The sequence below is a fragment of the Idiotropiscis lumnitzeri genome, chromosome 14 (genome assembly GCF_059441095.1).
Source record: "Idiotropiscis lumnitzeri isolate Australia: NSW breed Sydney's pygmy pipehorse chromosome 14, RoL_Ilum_1.0, whole genome shotgun sequence".
NCBI classification, from domain to species: domain Eukaryota; kingdom Metazoa; phylum Chordata; class Actinopteri; order Syngnathiformes; family Syngnathidae; genus Idiotropiscis; species Idiotropiscis lumnitzeri.
The window spans coordinates 7332739-7352663 of record NC_142404.1 but is presented as its reverse complement, the minus strand read 5'-3'; the positions used below and the strand labels follow the sequence as shown (position 1 = coordinate 7352663).

Sequence of the window (19925 nt, the reverse complement as noted above, 5' to 3'; positions counted from 1 at the left end):
GCTCTCGAATCTCGTTGTACACTGTGTACAATGACAATAAATGGCATTCTCATTCTGATGTCACTTTATGGCTAAATCCTTGTTTTGATCTCAGGAAGCCGCATACTCAACTAGCGATAAGTCATTCATTTCTACGACATCTTTTTCTTCCATTGTCTTTTCTGCTTTTGTGGCAGTAATGCACAAAAGTACCGTTGAAAGAAAGTCAACAGGAACAGGCATTTTGTCTGCCAGTCCGAGGTCTAATTTTACTGTATACAACTCACCCCTGACAAAGTATAAGTCACAGGACCAGCCAAAGTATCAAGAATATTGCAACTTATTGCCTGAAAAAAGGTAAATGTTTCATTTCATTTAAAAAATGATATATAATATATTTTGGTTAAAATATTTGTTTTATCCAACTGCAGAGGAGCCATTGTCTTACATGTCATGACCTTCATGTTACATCACATTTTCCATGGCAACATAATAGATTAAATCTGATTGGCCAAAAAAAAAAAAACGCTTTATGCCACAAGCAGGAAGAAAGCTGTGCAGTCAAGACACAATGCTATATAACCGTGATCCCCAAAAAATGTGTTGGCACCTTCACATTTAAGGTCGAGTTGAAACTTGTGGACACAATGCTGCAGTCAGGCAGACAAACTGTTCGACTTGTGCCAACATGAATGCGCACACACACCTGTGCGTGCGGGTGTACAGGAAGAGTGCATGAGGAAGTGGCATTGGCATTCACCACAAAGCCTCCCACGCTCACAGAAACGTCTTTTACTGAGAAGTGTTCCTAATGTTTTGCCCGTATGATGTAGCAAAAACAGGTGAGGAGGCTGATAGATGCTGTTGAATTGCATTTAATTACTTTGGATGTCAAGTTCGTCACAAACAAACTAAAAACTTTTTTTTAAATACAAATTTCTGCAAATTACACATAACAAGAAAGGCACTAAAAATATTCCCAAAAAAATCAAACGCCTTTTTGTTTGTTCGATGGATTACGCTGTGTTGATTTCTCAGCTGTTGCTGCTGCTGTTCTCAGCTGGCTTGGATGGCGTGGCATTGGAGGAAGCGCACAGGCGGCCCTTAATCAGACTCAACATTTGTTTCTTGTACGTCTTAATGGCAAAGAAGTAGATGACCGGGTCCAAGCAGCAGTTGAAATTCATGAGTGAGACTGTAATCTGCAACAAGATGATCAATATTACTATAATATGGCTGCCAGGATGGCCGAGTGGTCTAAGGCGCCGCGTTCAGGACCCAGTCTCCCCAGGAGGCCTGGGTTCGAATCTCGAATTTCCCCATTGTGGGACTAATAAAGGGAATATTAATTAGTGGCAATTTTGCACTCAAATCAGCAGACCACATGCACGACAAAGGCTTGATACTTTTGTCTTATTCATCAATTGTCAAGTACCATGATTCCCTGCCTATTTGCAATTCACCATTTACAAATTCACCACTTCAGAATAGAGGTCCAGTGAATATTGAAAAAAAAAAAAAAAAAAAAGAATCCTTTCAATATTATTATGAAGAAGAATGTCTATCAAGTGATGTCCTACCTGGGAGGACACCTTGAAGCCCCTCAGCTCCTCACACGAGACCTCATGGTGCATTCTTCGGCACATGAACTGCATGACATTGAGGTGGTACGGGCTGAAGCACACGATGAAGGTGAGGAGGATGAGGAAGATGATGCCGTTAGCTCGTCGATTCCTCCTCGACGCTGAGTTCCGCTCGGCTGCCGCCCGCAGCTTCAGGTGGACACTGGCGTAAGATGCCAGGATGGCGGCGAGCGGGCAGCAGAAGGAGACGACGCAGGCCAGGAGCAGAAAATGCGGCATCCACCGGGAGCTATCGAGGTTGAAGTACTCCATGCAGGTCCGTCTACCTTCGTGATGCTGCAGCATGCTGCGGAACAGCAGAGGAGCAACCTGAGCCAACACCAGAGTCCAAACCAAGCAGCAGACCCAGCGGACCATCTTGACCTGCCGCAGACGGCGCAGCCGCTGAGGGTGCACCACGGCCAGATAGCGATCCAGACTGATGCAGGTCATGAAGCCAATACCTGGGGGGAAAGTAATGCTTGCTTGTAAGCTTTCAAAAAAGAAACAAATTGCAAAACTAACTGGTTGCGTAAATGAATGATGGAGGACTTTCTCGACACTATGCATTTTAATTTTATGAAGAAATAACAGATTTGTTTTCTGTTACTATATTATAAGGTTGCATCTTGGGTCTTCAACAAAGTCATCGAGATTATGTTTCAAATGTTGACTGTTCGTAGTCCAAAGCCAAGTGCAATTTTTTTTCCCCAGAAAATTGTGGATGAAATGCACATTTGACGACTTCAAAAGGATTTAACTTAAGGTCAAGTGTGTATGATGAAATTTAATTGGACATTTGTTCTATATATTTAAAGTGATGGCTGTTACGTTCCCCAAAAAGGCCCAAACAATCATTATCAAGTGATTTTGAATATGATCTATGACCAAAACGTTCAGGTTTCATTCACCCCATGGGAGAAATTGTCTTTTCTTGCTATGTTTATACTGTGACGGCTTGATGTCGGGTATAAAGGGTATAAAGGAGGCACATTTCACCGCCAAACTGTGGTTTGGGGTTATTGGTAACACCATTTAACGTCAGAGTGCCTACAAAAACGCCAGTGCAGCCTGCTGCAAATATTGGTTGATGGAAGGCAATGCAAGTGACGGAATATATTCAATATTCTGTCTTGTTTACCTGCATACGTGTTGGCGAAGAAGAGCAGCGTGCTCATCCTGCAGAGGAAGTCACCAAAGGGCCAGTCGAAGCGGAGGATGTAGTAAACAATCCTGCCTGGTAGTGTCAGCGTGAATAGACCATCAGACAACGCCAAGTTGAGCAGGTAAACTGCGGTGGAGTTAAACTTCTGTCGTCTCTGGCAGATCACCAGCAAGACCAAACCGTTGGCGCTCAGGCTGAAGATGAAGACCAGAGAGTAGAAGATGGGGAAGAGGACCACGGCGGCTTGCTGGTAGACAAGCACGTCACAACTGCTTTGGTCGGTGGTGTTGTCAGCAGCCATGGAGCTAAAGAAGATCACGGTAAGTGGGAAAGAAGTTCTCGGTAACAATGAGATAAGCACTACGCTTAATGAGTGGTGAGTGACGGCTTGTGCTGCTGTGCGCACTTCCAGTTTTGCCATATAGAGTTGTAATACTTGGAAATACATCTGCGGGGTTCTGAGTTCCCACCTCTGCTTTTTCATATCGCAAGTACAATCAACCGGGCTTTTTGATGCACCGTGCATTGCAAAAACACTCATTCGCTGCTTTACATTGCAAGATGTTTTTAAAGTGTCAGAAAATAATACAATACAATACAACTTTACACACACACAGCCGGAGTGGTAACAAAGCACTTTACATGCAGTAATATAACATAATATTGCAATAATACTACAACAAAGTGAAAAGCAGTACATTAAAACACAAATCAATATTACTTACACATACACAGTAGATACCAGAAAACAGCAGAAGAGTGAGAGTCTCATGTTGCGTTGAAAGTCCGTATTCGTTTTCAACTTCAAGAGCTTTATTTTCTAATTTTAATCTGTACTTTTAGTTCGGGAACTATATAACTATATATGCTTTGTTAGTGAGTTCTAATTTTGTGGGCCACAACACTAGGCACAACTACAGTATCTTATGTCGCTACCACAATGCACACTTTTCCTCAAACTAACAAACCAATTGACGACAAGTGGTTTGTCTAAGAACTACCGTATTTTCTGGACTATAAGCCACTACTTTTTTCCATAGATTTTGAACCATGCGGCTAATGCAAGGGTGCGACTTTTCAGTGGTTTTTCTTTCGCCGGTAGGGGGCGCTCTATGGTTCAGAAAATACGCTAAATAAGTCTTGATTTTTTTTTCCTCTTGGGTCTGTTCTGCTTTAATTAGCAAAGTAGTTGCCGTGTTCAAAGGCACTGTTTATGCACCTTTATGTGCAATCACAGTACAAAATCGTTCTGTACATGCAGTAAATAACATTTTTTTTTTCAACATAGAAAACTATGGCTCTGGTGCGGCTTGTATATCGTTTTTTTTTTTTTATACGGTAATTCAAATGAGGCTAGTAAACTAGTATCTATCCTTTCATCTATTTTCTTCCACTTATCCGGGGTTGGCAGAGAAGCCAGGACTTCGCTGTCCCCAGCCACTTCACCATGCTTTTGCAGTCTTCCCTCACTCATGAACAACACCCGAAGGTACTTGAAATCCTCCCCGTGGGCAGGATCTCTTCCCTGACCTGGAATGGCAAAAAAAAAAAAAAAAAAAGTAACTCAAAAATACTCAAGAACAAGTTCAAACAGTTACAGAGATAACTCGTAACTACCAACTTAATAACTAATTCAAACAAAAAAGAGAAACAACTAACTTGAACGAACTACCAAAATAATTCAAAACAAATTAACCACCTGATTCTAATTGCAACAATTGAGCAAAACAAGTCTAAAAAAAAAAAAAAAACTTGAATGAACATACTGGCCAACTTATCCTTAACTAACAAAAACAAACATTGTGGGAGTGACAACCGCAGCATTAATTCAACGTTGTAGTACCAGTGGTTGCAGGAGCTCAAACTGTGCCAGTGCATGCACACAACGTGGAACATTTGCTTAACTTGAGGTTTCACACGTTTACTCTGAGGTGGTGGATACAACGTAAATGTTTTTGTTTTTTTGTTTTTTTTACAAACTTCCATCTAGAACCGCCATCCTGTGGTGTACCATCATTTACGAGTAACACATACGTATATAGAACTCAGGTTCAGACTTCAAGGAAAGATTCAAAAGATGCAGATGTATGTTGTGTTAATTCTGTGGGAATCTGATAAAGCGAAACAAACTGCATTTCATCCATCCATCATCTGTACCGCTTCTCCTCATGAGGGTCGCGGGGGGTGCTGGAGCCTATCCCAGCTGGCATCCAGCAGTAGGCGGAGGACACCCTGAATTGGTTGCCAGCCAATCGCAGGGAACACAGACGAACAACCATCCGCACTCACACTCTTACATGGGGACAATTTAGAGTGTCCAATCAACCTGCCATGCATGTTTTTGGAATCTGTGAGGAAACCAGAGTACCCGGAGGAAACCCACGTAGGTACGGGGAGAACATGCAAACGCCAGACAGGAAGGCCAGAGCCGGAATCGAAACCACAACCTCTGCGCCCTGAGGCCAATGAGCTAGCCAGTGGTCCACCGCGCCGCCCCAAGCTGCATTTCAGCAAAATTTAAATGAGCAGTGGTTGTTGGAAAGGAGCCAGTTCAATGCCTGAATTCTGTTGAGGTTCCCTCGAGCAAAGAACTGAACACCCTCGGTTCAGTTCACTCTTTTGTTTCCATTAGCTAAGAATTACTTTATTGTCAAATGTTCCTCTGCGTTTAACCCAACGGTCTGCAACATGCGGCGCTACAGTGCTTGTGGCTCTTTCATCCATTTGCTGTGTGTCCCCTATGACTTGGGGAAGTAAATGAAATAAAATGAATAAACAAGTATTTCATTTTAAATTGCTTTGTTCGTTTTTAAACTGTAATATTACATTTGACGGTGCTCTTGGAAAGATTATTGTTTTTTTTTTGTTTTTTTTTGGTTTTTTTGTGACTCAAAATCCACGACAGGCGCAACTGTGCGACAACTCGCTCCAAGATTTGCTGAGCTATTTGACCCCAGGTATGCAAACAAAATTAGTGACTAACAAGAACAATTAACTTACCAACTACGCAAATAATTCAAAAACAAACAATCTAACCAACTACCTCAAACAGATAAAAAAACAAAGGAACTTTCAGCACTTCATTGAACTACTTGTTGGCCTGTTTGCTATTTCTGTTCTTTCTTTTCTGTTCCCAATTCCCCGAATTAGGTGATGGTGATTCACTTGGAAGTGGCTGTACTGAATTTACACCAACTGACCGGTACAAGATCGAAGGCTCATCTTCAGATATGCTGCCATGGATATTACGGCCCTGGATGAGGACCCACTCCACTGAAGTCATCTTCCTGCAGCACTTCATTCAATTGACTCTTATATTATCTCATCTATTATTGCATAGCATCATTGTATGTGTCAAATGTTGCCCAGTTGGCATCCATTGCAGCCTGGTCATCCTGGAAGGGGGATTCCCCCATCTGTGGTCCCTTCGCAAGGTTTCTCACTTTTCCCCTAATGAGGTTTTGTGAGTTTTTCCTTGCCCTCCTGGGGGTTAAGATCGGGGATGTCGATTGTGGCTATGTAAAGCCCTTTGAGACTGTCTGTGATTAAGGGCTATACAAATAAAATTGACTTGACTTGACTAACTGACAAATCTAAAAAAAAAAAAAACAATTAATACTCGTCAGCTAACTTGAATAAACAAACTTAGAAACTAATTAGCTTACTGTCAACTTGCATGAATCTACAAACAAGCCAAAAACTCAAGTCAAACAAATATCTAAACAACTAAGTCAAACAAATGGCCTTACAACCGTATAAAAACTAGTCAAGTCACAAAGAAACAAACAAACTTACCCCCTTACTCAAACAAATAAACAACAAAACAAACTAACCAATGAAACAAATTATTTATTTAAACAACTTCCGAGTTTCGGCCAGAGAAAACAGTTATTCTAAGTAAGAATTACTTCTTTGACTAAGTTACTCCTCCACCAAGGCCAGCTGGGGTCAATCCAAATTTGACCCTCATGGTTTCTGTACTTTTTTGTAACCCTGCTGACAAACAAACAAACCCGACCGCCCTCAGCTAGCCAATGTGATTTCTGTACAACAGTTTGAATGAGTAAAGAGACCTTAAATAGTAGGTGTGAGGTAATATCACGTCCAGCGCTGTCGCAGCTCGTGTTATCGAAATAGATGGCCTCTGGATATGCAAAAGGTCATACACATTGTCAGCAGTCAGGTACGGTTATCGCCCGATTTAGGTCGCGATGAGGGCACGGTGTCATGCGATAAAGTATTTTCTGCATTTACACTTTCCACATTTCATGAACAGATTTCCAGTTTCTGGAACATGCTGCAATTCTGTAAGGTAAACAGTAAGTTAGGCGACGGCGTATTCAGGTCATGTGACGCACATTGCGGTGTGTGTGTGTGTGGGCGTGTGTAGTTGTCTTTCTAGGCTGATGAGTGTGTGACGTGAAAGGTCTCAGGAAATTGAAAGTGACGACCCAGCGTGGAACTCGTATGGAAGTCACTTTTCGGAAATATGACCTTTCTCTGTTGGCTAAGGCAGGGGTGGTCTTTGAGGGCGGGGGGGGGGGGGCGGGGGGGTCAGGAGGGTGATTTGAAGAGAATTGTACGAGAATAGTTAATGGTGAAACTGTGGCCATAGACAGAACACCTCCCCAAAGGCTGTATCGTTTTAAAGACGCCCTCATGGTGGAGGTGGACCTGGTCTGCTGTGCTGCTGACCCAAACTGGAATTGACTTGTGGCGACCGCAACATGTGTGCAGACGCCAGCGTGGTTCCACAAACGGTGCCTTGGCAAATTTAGGATCTTTTTTTTTTCCATTTTCAGAGTACATCGCGTGAGAAGCTACCCTCTCTGTTGCCATATTAAAACAATGTCATTTTGTTTGTGTTGACAGCAATTCCATTAAGTTTTAAGGGAGAAGGATTTTGCAAAAGTTAAAGATTCCACATAACAGTGCAATACATTCTAGGAATATTCTCTTCCATTTATCATATTTAGACAAATAGTAGCTACTGCTGTAATAGACAGCGAGATGTCCACTTAAATAACAGGCGAGGTCAATAACTCAAAACAATTCAGTCAAATGAGCTGCCCATCTTAGATAAACAAACAGCAAAAGAGGCACTCCCCTAAATTAAAATACTATAAACTCATTTCAACAAAAGAGCGAACCAATTTACTGGGTTCAACATGCAAGCTGGCAAATTTACCTGAGTGTTGGTAACTACATATAAATTCTAACAAACCAAACACATTTAAATGAATTAGCTAACTGAATAATTAATAACACTGAATAACCAAATGACTAATAATCAATTTAACAGCTTACTAACTGCAACAACCAAGCTTGAAAAATAACTACAACTAACCAAATATATCAAACTAACCAACTAAGGAACTCAATCAAATAAGTTAACAACTCACTAACTTGAACAAACAAAATAGCCTTTTAAATACTATGCCCAACTAAAATAACTTGAGGGAATTTCAATTAACAACCTAACCTTCCCAAAAAAAGGAAAAAAAAACGTAACCTGCTCAATGACTTGACCGAACATGCTTGCAAAGTAACTACAACTAATCAACTAATTCTGACACACTTAACAAATCACTAAACCATTTGAACAAAGGTGTTAATACGTAACTCAAAGCAACGAATGAATTAAAAAAAAATCGCCTAAGAAGTATTTCAAAGAAATAATTCAAACTTCCTAACAGACAGACAGACAAACAAACAAGCTGGCTTTTTCTTTCCATCACAGGAATATAGAAACAATTTCTCTCACATTCACACTGTCACCGCCGGTGTAATGTATCCTCATCTCTTTCTCAAGTCAGCTGCAATAGGTTCCACCTCACCCATACAAGAGAAAATGGTGGAATGGTTGGCTTATACTCCACTGAATTTACTCAAAGTAATTTATTAACAGAAATGTGTCCATATAAATTCAAATATTCAACCTTGTGTTTTAATTCAAATATTTGTATGGCACCTGCATGATGGGACGAGAAAAGTGCAATTAAATATAATACCACTAGAGGGCAGGCAAACCCAAGGAATTGCACATTAGATCGCTCGATAGATAGATAGATAGATAGATAGATAGATAGATAGATAGATAGATAGATAGATAGATAGATAGATAGATAGATAGATAGATAGATAGATCGCTCGATAGATAGATAGATAGATAGATAGATAGATAGATAGATAGATAGATAGATAGATAGATAGATAGATAGATAGATAGATAGATAGAAAGATAGATAGATAGATAGATAGATAGATAGATAGATTATTCCGCCATATGGAAATTTACTGGGTATAAATGCAAGAAGTGCAAAGCATAAAGATGAAAAATATATTTTTCAGGATATATTCCTGCATTCAAATTTTGAAATTGAATATACCTTTTTGAGAAGTTCACACTAAAACCTTTTTTTTTTTTAAACATGTAATAAGCTTGGGCTCGGATAATGGATGAATGGATGTTTGCATAAGTGTGGGTGTGTGTGCGCACACGCGCAAAAGCAGACTGCTGGACATACTGCAGGGCACATTGTCAGGGGGGGCCTCATGTGGCTCGTGTCTGGTCTCATCATCACCACACCAGCAACCCCCCTATCCTATACTCAACCCCCTCCACACCCCCACTCCGACATCTGTACCACCACCACCACCACTACACTCCCATGTAGACACTGTTCACACTTTGCTTGTCAGCTTCATCGCTAAGCAGATTTGTATTATTTTGTCAAGAGGTTTTTCCATTCATAGTGAGTTGTATCTGTACTTTTGTAATGTGCCGGCGTACCTAATGAAGTTTTCGCTGAGTATTTGTTGAAATGACGTCCAAATTTTGTTCCTCACGGCTAAGATCATGTGATATACTCTTGCCTCGTTCCATCTCCCGCCAGTTCACGGGTCGGCTGCTGTACAGCTCGTATCAGGTTTGAGGGGATTAAGTCAAGGTCTTACTAGCTACAACATTCTAAACCAGGGAGGGATTTTGGGGTGAAACCTAATTCTGTTGATTTTGCTGGTGTAAATAAAATCAGCTGCTGCATTTTATCACAGAGATTCAGCAAAATTACAACAAAATAGTGCCTTTTACACAGAATGTGGAATATTGTCGCAATTGTGTGTGCATTCGTACAGCAACTTAGCTTCCTGCAATAAATACATGAAGTTAGCAGCGAATTTGGTGGGGTGTACAAAATACCTGTCCGGCAGAGACAACTGCTCAACTGTAACATAGTGAGAAAAGTGATTGTCAGGTGTTAAACGTTATGTACCCTTCCGGGCATTGTAGAATTCACTTAGCCAGGTATCGTCCCACCTCTGGTTCAGCGCTGAATCGAACTTTGAAGTTTAGAAGACATAGAAACATGACATGTCGTGACCCGGATTCGGACCAGATTCGCTGACTAGCGGTGGTTTGCTATATTAAATTGGTTGGGCAGATGGACAATTTTGAAACATATACTGTCCATATATCACCTCCGTCTGTTAGGCTCACTGCCCTCATCTTTAAGTACCCCATTGAATTTTTTGTCAACATTAAACAGTGAAGCTGCAAAAGGTGAGCTGCAATATAGTGAGGGACAACCCGTTTTCAAGGAATCCAAATAATCGTAAAAAATATATACAATAGCTAAGTCCTTCATGCAATATTTATTTACGAGTTTACCAGCATCAATCAGTTTACGTGCATCAATGAAGAGCGCAGTAACTTGCGACAACTAGATATGAATTGCTGGACACGTTGATCATCAATTATTCATTGCGGGTCTGGCTGCGCCGTCTATAGCGAGGATTGTCCACGACTTTGTGGTGCTCAGTGCTCTACTGCGATTTTACGAGCCAGTCTCTATGAAGTCCGTCGCGGCCGGGTGCCGCAGGACCTTCCCCACTTGACTTAAGCGAGCACTAAGTGACTACAGGATTCCCATAGTAATAGCAAAGTAAATATAAAATAATATGGATGAAAGAGGATGATATACTGCATATCATTCTCTCTTCTCATTTTCTCTTCTTCGCAATATGATCCGGACATGAAAATGGAATCATCTACAGCGATCCATTCAGATATTTAAAAAATGCTCCCCCATGCTGGATGACTGTAATTACCTCCTCGAGTACGTAACCAACATCATTGATAGCCATTCTTTTCTTGTATAATATTATTATTATATTACATTAGAATTTGAAAATTCAATAAGGCCAACCTAATTTGCTTGTAACGCTTTTAATTACTGAGCTTGATCAAAGCCAATATCGATTTGTGACTCCCAAAATTTCCGCTTGTTCCGCAGGCCTAACTGTGGCAACATTTCAGGTCATCTAAAGGCAACGTGCATATTTTGGATGTCATCTGGGCTGTTGTATTATTGTTATATTCACAAGGCATGGACTAATTATTCCAACAGCTTCTTCTCTTTGGTGGGAGGCAGACTGACAGTTGCTGTCATTGGAGTGATCAGCGTGTTTCTAGGACTGGGCTGAGGCTGTTTGATTTGATTAAGAATAATTGGTGCCACCGCCACAATGATGTTTGGTAAACCTTTGTGCTATTTTCCACGAGGATGCCCACAAGGAATTTTTTCGACTCTGTCTAAAACAGATGGGTGGACCCGCCGCCGTCGCCGTGCCGCGTACGTCGCATCACTGACATGACGAGCGGATCGTTGTTATCACCTTATAGGACGTCATGTTCACGTTGTCGCCTCCCATCTTCACGAGACGAGCATCGCAATGGTAACCTTTCATTGGCGACGCCGTGGTCTCCAAAAGAACATTGCACTTGTTATCTTCAATCAATGTCGGATTCTAATTTATTTTTCATTGCAGTCGCCATAAATTAAAGTTAAAACTAATTTAAATGGTCTTTCACTTGTATAGCTTTTGCGCCTCACAACATCAGGAGCAACTGGGCTCAAGGATACTTTAACATGGTCAATCGGGGATGAAACCCACAACCTCTAGGTTGGAAAATGGAAAAACCTCTCTACCACTGAGACACGGCAACCATTTTTTTAGGACAATGCCAACATTTTTATTGTTGATGTTTTGAGCACTTTTCTGATTGGCCCTTGCTTGACGCAAAAATACTGTCGTTTCATGATCGTAAGATAACCCCCTATTTCCGACTTTGCGGACATAATGTTTGATAATCCTGCAAGTTATGTTGTAAACCAATTGTTTATACTGAGGTGTCAAATATTTTAAAAATAGACTAGGAGCAAAAGAAACAATATTTCATGTTTTGATGCATGTAAAGTTGGTAAAATGCCACTGATCAACTGTGGGAAACCGGTCATTTCTTGTCACTCTAGATAAATGCTTAGGCATGACAAAAGCTTATTTGTGTGTGTCTTCTTTTGAATTTGTAGTTTAAGTTGGCCGGTCGGACACTTTCTGGCAAACTGTGCCAGTCTCAGCGAGGTGTTGGCCGTCTCGAGTTCCAGCATCTAGCAGCAGGTTTTTTTCGGACTCTGCCAGATTCTACAAGTGAGTGCGAGGCAGATGTGCGGTGACAGCTCAACGCTCATTAGGCTGAATCAGTGTCACACTGTGACAAGCAGCCAACTTGAGGCTTCTCCTGTCACTCGCGGTGCTTATCCATCCAGCCGAGACCAACTTGGACTCTGCCGGACCCAATTTGACACCTTTGGCTTCTCTCCTTTTTTTTTCTTGAATGACTTGAACACTGCATTTGGGATTAAATGTTGCTAAACTCATTCCCTGAAGTGTTTTGCGGGAATTTCCCTTTAGAAGCAAAAATTGTAGATTCTGGTCTTCCTTTGAGCCGCCAAGCACTGCCTCACAATCCCAGCTGTGGGGTTAGCACCGACCCCTGAGGACACGGCATCCTTTGGGCTGAAGTTGTGATATCTATTTCAGTCCGCTGGAGAGCAGACACCCGTCACCGTAGCTCCGGAGAATTCTCAGTCCTGCGATTACCGACGCTAACACTCCGCTCATATGCTTCAACATCACCCGTGTCCAAACCGCTCAGTGTCCGACGGCTCGCTCGGAGCCATTAAGGTCCAGTTTGCAATTAGAGATGTGTGGCTTGCCAGATAGCAAAACAGATGTGCTTTGATCTATTTACGGTAGGCTGGATGTTGAGGGGAGGGGGTGGTGTGGCAACCGCTTATTTCCATGCGTGGGTCAGATCGCGCACCTCTGACATCGCTCGTCTTACAGTTCACTTGACATTCACTGGTGTTTTTCACTCAGCCAAATGTTAAGCCATGGAAGAGCTTTAGGGATGGCAGCTGCTACAGTAGGCTATGCACTGTATGAGTATGAATGTCCAACCACAACGCCCCATCTGTTAATGTTTCAAACTTTACCAAAGGGTGAAATAGTTGTTTTAACGCCTTGTCTCTGCCAAACAATCCCTGTCGCCCTTCGACTCTAAGTGCTCAGGGTGGTGAAAAATGGAAAACAAACGTTCTTTTGACAGCTTTCTTATGCCCAGGGTGGGTAAGTATTTATATTCAAAAGGTGTCAACATATTTAGTTTGTACGGGCCTATTCTGAGTGGGCACAGAAGTTGTTAGTGGGGGTAATTAAACTCGAGTGGCAAACGCTTGTCGATAGAGTGCTGCCGCCGGGTTAAGATTTCCTTTTGAGTAAAATGTTTTGTCCAGAAGACGAATCAAAAAGTTGAATGACTGCCTTTACTGTGTTGAGGTTTGGCTGACCTACCGTTTTCTGCAACTCAAAAGAATCCTTCACAATACAGTTGTGCGAAAAAGTACAACTGAAATCTTGCGTTTTCTCGTTTTCGTTCTCTCTCTGCTGAGACATTTTGACCCACGCTTCCTTGCCGTGTACTGCATGAAGATACTGCAAAGGTTGTTGAGCTTGAATAGCCTTTTAAAGACAAACCACAGCATTTCAATCGGATTCCAGTCCTGACTTTGATTAGTACACTACAAGACCTTCCTCTTTTTTTCTTTGAAATGCATTCAGAAGTTGACTTGCTTGTGTTTTGGATCATGTGTAGAGCGCACTTAAGTTTGAAGCCACAAACTGATGGCCGAGTATTCAACTTCAGAATGTTCTGCTTAAGAAAATAATTTAAGAGCAATTACAGAAAGTCGTCCAAGTCCTAAGCAATGCAGGCCCAGACCGTCGCACTCCCACCAACATGTTTGACTGTATGGGCCTAGTTTTCGTGACGGGCGTAGTCTAATTTTAAGCATGGGAGGAGTTTTCTTTCTTTTACTATTTTTGAAGACTCGCACTGGTGGAAGATGGTGTTTGAACTATTGTGGGACGGGCCGTAGCCGACTCCCAGCCAATCGAAGTGACTGCCCTCATTCCCTTTAAAATCAGGGTGACCAAGGCTCACACATACTAGACATTCTGGAAGTAAAAATGAACTCACTGGGGTTTGTGGATGATATTGGCGCACGCAAAGTGAGTTTATACAAGTAAACTGCAAGATCTTCCTTTGCGGACGATTCAGTCAGCTGCACATGACGTGACGTGAGCAAATGGAGACTGCGTCCGAGTGTCAAGCCCCCATATTTGCGCTGCTTAGTTAAGGGAGTGCTACAGAAATATATTTAAGATGATAACAATTAGAATTTGTTCAATTAATTCATTTGTCAAATGATTCAGATGGATTATCCCACACAGTTAGGAATCACCTAACATGAAAATCACCACAATTGTACATGGAGCGCCAAATACGCGTCTGTGCCTTGGCTCAAATACAATCACGTTACACTACTTGTGTGTCAAAAGTATTCATGTTCAAGTAGACTCAAGTAGAAGTGCTTTTATTTGGATTTGAAAATACATTAGTACATGTCGAGGTATCAACTCCATCTTTTTACTTTAGCAAAATTATAAAAGTAATGGTGACTAGTGGATGACTGGTTAGCACGTTGGCCTCACAGTGCGGAGGTCGTGGGTTCGATTCGGCTCCGCCCTTCCTGTTGTCAGGTTTCGCCGGTCGGCGAGGTGGGGAAGGACCCAAAATGCAAGGAAGCAGGGAAAAGGGTAATTTAAAGGGAATTTATTAAATCAAACAATGAACTAGGGGGAACAAACCTAACAAAGGGCCAAAACAATGAGGATGAACAAAATGTGACTAACAGAACTAAACTTGACGGGGAAACAGGGACAGACACAAATTACTATGAACGTGAACGCGAGCAAGAATGAGATCAGGGCGCGGCCGTGACAGTCCGAAATGGAGCAATGCACCGACACTGAGTTGTCGGCACGGGGTGTTTAAATAGCGGGTTCATTAGGGGAGCAAATGGGAGTCAGGTGTGAAGGCTAATGGGGAACCAGTGTGTGGCTGGTGGGGAACGAGCGCTGAAGGAAACGCCCCTCTCAGCTGACCAAACAAACAAAACAAGGACATGGCATGGAAGGTGACAAATGATAACAAAAACCTGACATGACCGACACAGGTCATGACACCTGTATGGCGTTTACATGTTCTCCCCGTACCTACGTGGGTTTTCTCCGTGTACTCCGATTTCCTCCGACATTCCAAAACATGGCAGGTTGATTGGACAAAACTCACTCTTGTCACTTTTCTTATTCATAGCGTTTGCTCGTATTAAAAATTCACGGGTCACTTGAACGGCATTTAGCGCTCATGTCTCGCGTGCTGCAACACCGCCGCTAACTAGTCACTTGTGACCACTTTTCACAGCGGCGACAATGTGTTAAGCAAACTGGGATTTCATCACGATTATGGTGTCGGTGGCGCGCCTCAAGGGAGAAAGGCTAATAACTCCTCTGCCATTATGAATTATGAATAAACTTGTGTCATTTTGTGAAACAGCGAGATTGAACAAGATATGCAGCAGTACACTATTTAATTATTAACTAAGAGCTACACATTTTCAACTCCATTTAACACAATAAGGCTGCATCCATTAGGATGTAGCCTGGAGCATTCACAAGACCATTGAAGGCTGCACCTTCAATAAGGTGTGGTCTGGGCTCTCAGAGGGGAGGTCCGACGTTTGTCCTGAAGTGAACTAATTGCTTGCTTTCTTTGCCGATATTTAAAAAAATAATCCTCATAGTTCCAAAGGAGAGCTATCCATCAAAAAAAAAAAAAAAAAATAGCGATTACTAAAGGCGTTAGTATTCTGGAGTCTGGTTGGACTTGCTCATTAATTCAGTGAAATGAAGTGAAAGGGTGAACCGAACAGGAAAAATCAACTTTAAAAGCATTTCCTGTGATTAGGGGGGCCGAGGTGACTCGTCAGTATTCTCCCTGAACATTTCCCTCAAAGTGAATATTCACATATGCGTCTTGTTTTTCTACCCAAATCTGTCACACTCCTTCTCATCTCTCTCTGTATTGGTCATGATTGCTGGGTCAGTAGCTTTGTGGTGGGCCAGGTCAGGGGGTGCAGACTGGTTCTGTCCACCAGCTTTGGGCCGTGGGGGCTAATGTCTCCTGACACTCTCAGCCCCATCAGTCCTGGCCGCATCATTCCAGTAATGTAGAAGTCATCAAGGGCTGGGATTGCATGAAGTCTCTCATCTGGAAAGCCTAAACAGCCTTGGACAAATTGCTGTAGAAGAATGGGGGGGAAAGGGTGATTTCCACTTTTTGGAAAAAAATATAGATCTTATTTGTTATTTATTGGGAATTCTGGACGAAATTATTGGCTTACTCAGGTTGAATCTCAATTTAATAGCTGAACACGTCAGGCCAACTGAAATCATACCAAACACTAATGATGTATATTAAAGCCTAGCTAGTGAACTTAGTTGCCACAATTAGTGGAGCTTTTCCAGCAAATCCAGTGTTGGCTCAGAGATGTCAAGTAACGGAGAAAAACGACTCCGTTATGCTACTGAAGTACCAATTTAGGGTATCTATGCTTTACTGGAGGATTCATTTTTCAGTCTACTTTTTACATATACTCCTTGCATTTTCACACAAATATCTATACTTTCAACTCCTTACAATTAAAAAAAAAAAAAGTCTCAATCAATTTAATTTGGGATTGCGAACATTACGGCTTGTTGTTGTGTAAAAGCTCATACTGTACAAAAAAACAAACAAATAAACAAAACAAAAAAAAAATTAAAAAAAAATAAAAAAATAACAAAACAATCTGGATCAATCGAGTGATTGGACTGTGGTTGTATTTGAGTAATGACAAGATAAAGGGTACCATTCCTACATCTTATGGATTTGTAAAGGAGACATCGCACTTGCACATGACACAAATCAAAGACAACTTGTCACACTGTAGCAGAGAGCAGACAAATAGCCTAGCTCTGAAGATGCCCGCGACAGTGAAATCAAACCAAAAGTCCCAAGCGCGTACCTGTAGTGAGGAGGTTGATAGCTAGAAAGGCCACTCAACACTTCTACGTCCTCGGCCATACCTGGAAGAAATGTTCTAAATGGTTGGATGACTCATTTTAAATGCCAAGTACCACCTGCGAATGGCTTTCAAAAACTCCCTGTATACCGGTAATTTGACAAAGCATGCTGAGATAAGATGAAATATTACCATCAAGGGGGTGGAGATGGTGTGAGACTTTAGCCAAATGTTGGATGAGTATTTTATTGTTACGTGCAATACTTGTAAGTTAATCGTGTAAAATTGTTATCATTATTATTATTGTGCTTTCACTTGAGTCGAAAAACTTGAGTTGAGAATACTTTTGACACCTCTGAGTGATTACTTTTGACGAATAGTATTTCAGAAAGAGACAAAGAAAGAACCGAAAAATCAAGATTTCTAGAAGTAGACTACAATAATTTGGTAGATCAAAAGTAGATGAGAAGAAGGTAGCAGACCAAAATTTGTTTGGAAGTAAGGAACTGGTAAACCAAAATAAGTTCAAAAATAGAATACAAAAATCTGGTAGAAGAACCAGGATTCGTTCGGAAGTAGACTGGTTGAGCAAGAATCGTTGAGAAGTAAACTACAATAAGCCAGTTGACCACAATGAGCATATCTGCCTTCAAAAAGATTGCTCAGCGAAACAAATTGTGTGTGTTTCCAACAATTAAATTCCACAATTCCACTCTTTAATCTTTACGTGAACTTTGAAAGTACTTCATTATGCTAAATGCTCAGGAGATTTAAAATAATATATCTATATATATATTGATTTATTTATTGAGTTAGTTGTTTAGTGATCAATAATAGGTATCACATACTAAAATCCAGATACAACCGAAAAATGTCTATCAAATAAGAAGTGGCCAGATTTATTACAGAAGTCTTCCGAAGTTTTTTGCTTGTATTTACGTTCATAGTTATATGAATATTGTTGTGTAAAGGCAACGGGCAAATTTTAATCTGTATTGTATGCTATCTTGCTGGTGTGCTGGTCTTTTCCATGCGCACTGCACTTGCTTTACACTCAACTGAATCGTTGCTTAACCTGCGCAGTGACCCTGCCACTTGTCATCTGTATCCTTGTACCCCAGATCTTCCTCCATGCTACTTACTCCCCCTCTGGCGCGTTGCGGTTTTCCCTGGCATCGAGCACCATCGCCGACTCATGAAGGTAATCAGTAAACCTTATTGAGGAAAGTATAAGTCAAGAATGGTGCTTACTCATCTGTTAAAAGCAGAGTGATCTCCAAAGTTTGTACGAGAGGCTTTTTGACGGTGCCCTGCTGCTTTGTCAGTGCAGCACATGCTGCAGGCGCTGGCATCCCCAATTGCCTTCCAGGTCATTGGCCAAGCCCAGCAGGAGGTGAGTTTCTAGCCCATGACACGTCACTGATTCACAGCTGGATCCGTAACAAGGTATCATAGTAAATGAGTCGGTAAAACATCACTCAGCCGAAGAGCGTGAAAAAGTGTCATGATATCATTTCTAGTTTCTCGTCCGGGAAGGAGAATGATATCTGGTGATGGAGAGCTGTTATTCCTCAACCAACCATTCTGGGCCCCTTTCACTCGTCCACTGCCTCCCGATTCCGCCCCCGCCCCAATATACTGGCGCCCGAGGCAGAGGTCGAGATAAGTCAACCTAATGTAAGGAGGCAATAATTAAACATCTCGTGACGCTGGGCCAAGTGGCTCATAGGTGTTGCACTAGTTACATGAGGCCGCTGTGACACACTGTCCCATCCTTAAATGTAGATGTCCTCATCACACGAGACTGGCGAGCGGTCGGGTAGTGTCACATCGGGCTTGTTTCGGTACATTGCGCTAATAGCCATGATCAGGAAGGATGTACTACAGCTGCTGTGTGTGTGGTGTTTGGAGAGTGTATGGGAATTGGTCACTTGAATTTGCATTTTAGATCAAGGTTTAAGTGAACAATTCTGATTTAATGCCTAAATATTTTTAACCTCTTTAAATGTATTTTTAAGTGAGTTATGAAAAATAATGAACAAATTAAACAAAGAGCAAAAAATGGAGAACTGTTAAATAATAAAATAATTCACATTAAATAACACAAATTAAACAATAAAAAAAAAAAAAAAAATATATATATATATATATATATATATATATATATATATATATATATATATGTTACACTGATGCTTTCAAATCATGTACTCATTTCTTGCTTCGTATTTTTTTAGTAATCATCCAAGGAATAATATTGTGCATTTTTTTTTTTTTTTTAGTTCTACTTATTTCATAAAAAGCAGTTGTCTCAACATAATGCTAAGATAAGAATAGACACAGGAAACTGTGTGACATTTGGGGTCAATGTAAGCGTTGTTACTTTTAAAATTGTAATAGGTTTTAGTGCTAAAAGGGCTGCGGAGGAGGGGTTGAGGGGTGATTAAAATTAAAAAAATAAAAATTAAAAAATAAATCACTTTCAGTACACGTGTAAAATGATCTATGAAAAAAATCGCCTCTCTCTGGGTCTATTCTGTAAATTTAATTACATTTCTATGAAATCACCACACCCGAGGAAAAACAACAAAATAGAGACTGAAGGCGTGACTGACACGATGTCAATCATTTGCAGTGCACTCACCCGACACATGCACTGACGTAACATGCGTTACGAATCAGTCATCCTACCAATGCTGTTGTTAGCAAGCCAGTTTGCGGTTTTAATGCTAGCTTAGAATTGCTAGTGCTGCTATTATTTTGAAGCTGGGTAGGTGTATTCTTTGACAGTAAACTACATTTTAACTATGAACTCAAACCTTTCTGCTGCTTCTAGTGCAAGTTGTGTGACAG

At 41.2% G+C, this 19925-nt stretch overlaps 2 protein-coding genes across 4 annotated transcripts; one reads left to right on the top strand and one right to left on the bottom strand.

The window, feature by feature from the left end:
- Nucleotides 1–921: 921 nt before the first annotated feature.
- LOC148323267 (G protein-coupled receptor 183) lies at nt 922–3624 on the bottom strand. Its single transcript, XM_088315228.1, has 4 exons — nt 3492–3624; nt 2743–3071; nt 1560–2065; nt 922–1181 (listed from the first exon to the last, which is right to left on the bottom strand). The coding sequence occupies exons 1-4, from the start codon at nt 3536–3538 to the stop codon at nt 1014–1016; spliced, it is 1050 nt and encodes a 349-aa protein (XP_088171354.1). The 5' UTR covers nt 3539–3624; the 3' UTR covers nt 922–1013.
- On the top strand, nt 1632–19122 carry LOC148323266 (uncharacterized). Of its 3 annotated transcripts, XM_088315229.1 has the most exons (5): nt 1632–3086; nt 11369–11502; nt 18194–18273; nt 18341–18465; nt 18593–19122. In XM_088315229.1, the coding sequence occupies exons 2-5, from the start codon at nt 11418–11420 to the stop codon at nt 18624–18626; spliced, it is 324 nt and encodes a 107-aa protein (XP_088171355.1). In that variant the 5' UTR covers nt 1632–3086; nt 11369–11417; the 3' UTR covers nt 18627–19122. The 3 variants fall into 3 exon arrangements, 1 of the variants encoding a protein (XP_088171355.1); XR_015846495.1 differs by lacking the exon at nt 11369–11502 and having other exon boundaries at nt 18341–19122; XR_015846494.1 differs by lacking the exon at nt 11369–11502 and having other exon boundaries at nt 18194–19122.
- The last annotated feature ends 803 nt before the right edge of the window (nt 19123–19925 follow it).

Coding starts and splice junctions, on each gene's coding strand:
- LOC148323266 (XM_088315229.1), top strand. CDS start 11,418: ATGACGAGCGGATCGTTGTTATCACCTTATAGGACGTCATGTTCACGT. Junction 18,274..18,340: donor ACCATCGCCGACTCATGAAG/GTAATCAGTAAA, acceptor TGTTAAAAGCAG/AGTGATCTCCAAAGTTTGTA. Junction 18,466..18,592: donor TTGGCCAAGCCCAGCAGGAG/GTGAGTTTCTAG, acceptor TATCATTTCTAG/TTTCTCGTCCGGGAAGGAGA.
- LOC148323267 (XM_088315228.1), bottom strand. CDS start 3,538: ATGAGACTCTCACTCTTCTGCTGTTTTCTGGTATCTACTGTGTATGT. Junction 3,072..3,491: donor CTGGTATCTACTGTGTATGT/GTAAGTAATATT, acceptor GATCTTCTTTAG/CTCCATGGCTGCTGACAACA. Junction 2,066..2,742: donor CTTCGCCAACACGTATGCAG/GTAAACAAGACA, acceptor CTTTCCCCCCAG/GTATTGGCTTCATGACCTGC.